The sequence below is a fragment of the Sinocyclocheilus anshuiensis genome, unplaced genomic scaffold (assembly GCF_001515605.1).
Source record: "Sinocyclocheilus anshuiensis isolate Anshui unplaced genomic scaffold, SAMN03320099.WGS_v1.1 scaffold681, whole genome shotgun sequence".
NCBI lineage: Eukaryota > Metazoa > Chordata > Actinopteri > Cypriniformes > Cyprinidae > Sinocyclocheilus > Sinocyclocheilus anshuiensis.
In genome coordinates, this window is record NW_015537978.1 from 211,681 (window position 1) to 217,296 (window position 5,616).

General features: G+C 40.3%; 2 protein-coding genes across 5 annotated transcripts in view; both read right to left on the reverse strand.

Annotated features, from left to right (window-relative positions):
* Positions 1-1,598, reverse strand: part of atrxl (ATRX chromatin remodeler, like) — a 26,474-nt gene extending 24,876 nt beyond the window's left edge. For all 4 annotated transcript variants that reach the window (XM_016465690.1, XM_016465681.1, XM_016465673.1 and 1 more), the window contains exons 1-3: positions 1,394-1,598; positions 832-950; positions 679-722 (exon numbers count right to left, since the gene is read on the reverse strand). In XM_016465690.1, the coding sequence (XP_016321176.1) occupies positions 679-722; positions 832-950; positions 1,394-1,413 (183 nt within the window). In that variant the 5' untranslated portion in view covers positions 1,414-1,598. The remainder of the gene's footprint in view (positions 1-678; positions 723-831; positions 951-1,393) is intronic.
* Positions 1,599-3,124: 1,526 nt separating this feature from the next.
* Positions 3,125-5,616, reverse strand: part of LOC107672575 (cyclic nucleotide-gated cation channel-like) — a 6,418-nt gene continuing 3,926 nt past the window's right edge. The window contains exon 6 of the mRNA XM_016465825.1: positions 3,125-4,726. Within this exon, the coding sequence (XP_016321311.1) occupies positions 3,306-4,726 (1,421 nt within the window). The 3' untranslated portion in view covers positions 3,125-3,305. The remainder of the gene's footprint in view (positions 4,727-5,616) is intronic.

Genomic DNA, 5,616 nt, shown 5'->3' on the forward strand with positions numbered 1-5,616 from the left:
CAGCGGAGCTTTTATTATGCCACAGTCGACCGCTTCCGCTCCTTCCGGAAAGCAGCGGAAGTAAGCAGCGCTGTTTTATCATACATACATCAAGTGAAAGTTCTGTTATTATGCTACTGTGCAGTCGTCACCGGTCTAATAAAATGCACAACATATTAAAGTGTCTTTGGTGTTTCCATGTTTTCTACAAAACAAAACCGGAAATCGACGGCTTATGACGTCATTGGCAGGCGACACAATGACACCATAGACACGGTCCGTGTCACTAGTTAAAATTGCTTATTTCTCTGGATTTAAACATTCTTCGAAACATTTGGGATAATGCAAGTACACAAGTCAGCAAAATAAATAAAACTGTTCTAGTGTTTTTTTGATATTTTAATAAAAAAATCTTACATATTGTGCCTTTAAGTTGTTTGAGTTTTTAGTTATTTTTAGTTAGTTATTTTTACTTCTGCCGTTTACATTTAGGCTTCAAAATTCATAAAAGTTGTGTTCATTTGTGAAGATTATCTTGATGAGCAAAAGGTTTTGTTTGTCACAAAGCTTATTTTCTGCAGTTATTCAGAACCCACTGGAAACATCCCATTGGCTTTTGGTCAAAGGAACCAGGGTGATGCTAACTTCTGGGTTGGACAACAAAAATGTCATTTCTGCCACACTCTAAACAATCTCTACCTGGGCACAAGCCTGCTGCTCCAAGTATTCTTTGGCCGTGGTTCCTGTAAATTAGAAATGACAAATTTCACTATAACTGCTCTATTAATGAGTTTATTTTTGGTTCAGTTTCTGATGTGACTGTGACTAATTTCTCTTCCACGCTGTACTCACCATTCCAGTGTCCAGGTAAAGTAGCTTCAGTCTTGTCTTCCGTGGCTGCTGCCAAATACTCATGGAGCTTCCCGATCAGCTCACCTAGCTTACTGCCTCCACCGGCCACCGGCCCAGGTCTGCAAAGACAAGACAGCTGATCTCTATGGCAACATCCTCATGCTGTAATCTCTCATTATGTATTAAAACACTGAAAACCCTTTATAAACCTGCAAAACCAAACTATAGCCAAACACAGATGGTTCCTTTAGAAAGAAGCATACTCAGGCTTCAGTCTGATAGGAATGAGGCTTATATTTATCATGAATTAAACAGGGTTCATAATTTTTTTCCTCAGTTCAGCATCGACTCTTTGTTCAGCTGGTGCTGATAAAGTCACAAGCTGTTAAGGCAATAACGTTACACAAAACCTAACATTACTTCAGATACAAATGATTAAGCATGGATTTAATTCAAACAGCGACTGGATTTAAAACATTTATTGTCGAGAAATATTAACAAACACCACAGCTTGTACGTTAGTAACGTTACAAAAGAAAAGAAAGAACACAGGGCGCCTTACCTGAGAACTTCGGCAGACATCGCCTCCTCCCCCGCGGCGCTTCAACACACCGCCGAGCTTTTAGCACAATTAACAGCAGCGACGGCTTTCGGATATCGGCATAAAACTCAAATTTGGCAAACCGCAAAAAATCAACCAGTTTCACCCGCCATCTTCCCAGTGGAACTTGCGCCAGACAGCTTAAAATGGCGCACCGGAAACTGCGTCCTGTTCGTGACTGACGTAAAGTGATGGCGTCATTACTTCATCGGATTCCGTCATAACAGCAGAGACGACTGCTGCTGGGCAACAACATGTCAGCTTTATTTGAGCACGGAGATGCAGACAGGGTTTTTACATTCAGATCACAGTAATTATAAAGAATATACATTTTGTTATTTTTCTGTATATATTATTGTGCACATGCGATAAGCGAATATTTATGAACCCAACATGTTACAAGGACAGTTTATCAGTACATATTTTGACTTGTCAACAGCATTTGTCTTGGGTAAGGACGCCATATTTCATTTTTTCACAAAACAAAAACAAAGAAAACAAGGCTCTGGGGTGGATGTGCAATACAGTTTGTTATGAATACAAAGTTTCCACAAATAGGCTAACTAACAGAAGTTTGAAACATTTTAAATAAAACATGCATCCAATAAATATACCGTTAGAACAATTAAACGTTTTGCTCAATGCGTTATAATAATAAAGTTTTTCATGTCATGTTTTAATTTAATACCCTACATATAATAGTTTGGAGAATGGATGGATGAATTTGGATTTTATTTCAGCATCATTTCAATTAGTGAAAATAACTAATTTAACAGTTTTGGTTAACAATAACAACACTGATGGTATATATGTTGAAGGACTACACTACAGCATCCCTCATAGCCTCATTTTCATTTAAAGGGATAGTTCACCCAAAAATGAAAATTCTGTCATTAATTACTCACCCTCATGTTGTTCCAAACTTGTAAGACCTTCGTTCATCTTCGGAACACAAATGAAGATATTTTTGATGAAATGTGAGAGCTCTCTGACCCTCCCATAGACAGCAATGCAACTGAAATGTTCCCAGGTCCAGAAACGTAGCAAGGACATCGATAAAACAATCCATGTGACATCAGTGGCTCAACTTCAGTTTTGCGAAGCTACGAGAATACTTTTTAAACACAAAGAAAACAAAAATAACAATTTATTCAACAACTCTTCTCCCCCGAGTTACGTCTTCTGCCATTTTAGAGAGTATCACAATGTATACGCATGCTTTCCCCTAAGCGTAAACAACACTGATTACGCAGTTTACGTTCATGCACGCGCTTTCTCCTCCGAACGTAAACAACGCTGATTACGTCGATTACGCTCTTGGGTACTCTCCAAAATGGCGGAAGACGTAACTCGGGGGAGAAGAATTGTTAAATAAATTATGTTATTTTTGTTTTCTTTGCGCACAAAAAGTATTCTCGTAGCGAATACGAGCCATTGAAGTTGAGCCACTGATGTCACATGGACTGTTTTATTGATGTCCTTGCTACGTTTCTGGACCTGGGAACATTTCAATTGCGTTGCTGTCTATGCAGGGTCTGAGAACTCTCACATTTCATCAAAAATATCTTAATTTGTGTTCCGAAGATGAACGAAGGTCTTACGGGTTTGGAACAACATGAGGGTGAGTAATTAATGACAGAATTTTCATTTTGGGGTGAACTAATCCTTTAAGGAAAATTAAATATGGTGTCGTCCTTTAAAAAAAAAAACATTAAAGGCAATACTTGGAAAAACCAAGTCTAAAACCAGTCTAAAAGCTGGAGGCTGTTGGAATGTGTTTGAAGAAGCAAATGTCTGTAAATGTGAATTTGTGTGCAGAAATAAAATCCTGTGACATAGAGGCACACAATCTTCATGATGCGGATGCACACATCTATGTAGTCGAGTTGGCTCGTGGCGAGTTACCATTACTCTCAGAGTCCATCTCTTGATCTGAAACAAGCCCAAGGCCTGTGTGACACAGCTGTCTCTCAAGCGCTGTGATTCTTTGCTTGAGTCTGCTTTGAGTGGCTGTGAACTCCCCGAGCAACCGTGCAAATCGTGCTTGCAGAACATCCAGTGAGCTCTCCAGCCGTTCAACCTTCTCGTCAGTATCCATGACGAGCAACCCTCCCTGTGTGGTGCTTTCATCCAGAAGCCCTTGCTTCCTCAGAATCTCCCTTCCACGTGCCTCCAGAACCTTCTGTGCATCTGGGTATTCGGTTACGGCCTCCATAAGGTCGTCTTTTGAAAGGCAGAAGAGGTCAGAGTAGCCAATGCTGCAAATGTTAGCTGTCCGCCGGTTTCCCATTTTACTGCCCTGAATGTTAAGAATGCTAATCTCGCCGAAGCAACCCCCAGCCGTTAGCAATGCAAACTGTGTCACTCCATCATCAGCAACAACTGCTAATTTTCCCTCTTTAATGATGTACATCTCTTTTCCAATGTCTCCTTTTCGGCAGATGTAGTCGCCAGGACTGTACACTTGGGGGCGCAGCTTTAAAACCAGTTCTACTAACAGCCCGGCCTCACAATCTTGAAAGATGCGCACTTTCTTTAGAGTAGATAAATGAACATTGATAGCAATTTCTGCACGTAGCTTGTCGGGAAGATTCTTTAAGACTTCCTGTTCATCCACTGCTTTCTGATTCGTCCACAGGAAGTCGAACCATTTGATGACACGTGTCTCAAGATGGCGACTGACTTTGCGGAAGTGCATGTAATGTTTAATAGCATCAATCCGTGCCTGGAACTCTGCCCGTGTGGCGTTCATATTGGAAATCATGGAACCCACGTTACCCACAATGGTGGCAAAAATCAGGACTCCAACAAGAAAATCGAACACCACAAACACATATTCCTCGTCCCGTACGGGTGGTGGCATCTCACCGATGGTGGTGAGTGTCAGTGTGGACCAGTAGAAGCAGTATATGTAGCTCCGCCTCAGAGCTCCTTCCTCTGTGGATGAGATGTTGGGATAAACCCACTGATCTGACCCAAAACCTAGAGACTTCGAGATGGCATAGAAGATGCAGGCATTCCAGTGGATGATAACCAGAATGTAGAGAACCAAGTTCCAGATGCGGAAGATGTTTGGGTAGTTGGTTCTTGTCTCCGTCCGATTAAAGAACTCGAACATACGAGAGAAGCGTAAGAGGCGGTTGAAGCGTAGCTGTGGTGTGTTGATACCCAAGATGATGTACGCCAGGTCTGTGGGGAGGATGGAGATAACGTCCAGTTTGAACTGAAAGGTATGAATGTAGCTGTCTCTGAGTTTCGCCAAGTCCTTCACCAGAAGTCCTTGTTCCAGGTAACCTGGGAGGGCATCAAATGCTTTATAAGAGGCAATGCCACAACACAAAGACTACAAAAATCTATCTGCACGTTGGTCATCTGAAAGTCCAAATGTTGTTTGAGTCAAAATTTTCAATAAATTGTCTCTCATGTCATTTTTATTGTACAATAATAAACAAAAATGTCCATAGGATGAATCTTCATTTCATGCCAAACATGAACTAGCCCAACAAAATGCAATTTGTTTTACATGACTTTGCTTGAATAGGAAAATGGACAACTTTGTAAATGCATACAAAATATTACAAGTGTTATCTCATGGAACAAACACTGAGTCAAATATTGTACTATTAGCCACATTTATGCTGCCTTCACATGCTATTGGAATTATCGCAAATACAAGTTTCGAAAATTAGACGTGAATGCCTCTCAAGTCATATTTACTACTGGGAGATCCTTTTGATACCAGAGTTTCCGAGTTGGGCGGGCCTTAAACTTTAAACATGGTGGAGGGGACAACCATTCTTGCTGCCAATGCTATTCTTTATTAGTTTTTTCCACAACAACTACATCGCTTGTCACTAAAGTAGTGTATTTATAGGCTATATATGAACAATCATTAAAAGCATATTGTATGTTTTATAAACAGTGAAATAAGCAGTGTTGGGAAAGTTACTTTTAAAAGTAACGCATTACAATATTGCGTTACTCCATAAACAAGTAACTAATTACGGTACGTAGTTACTTTTTATGGAAAGTAATGCGTTACGTTACTATTTGGCGAAAAAAAACGTGCCAAAAGTGTAAGCGTCAGAAGCATGCAGATCATATTTATCTTGCGTTAGCATGAAGCTGCAGTTTCACAATACATGAATTACACTTACGAGTAACAGTAAAATGCTGCAAATATT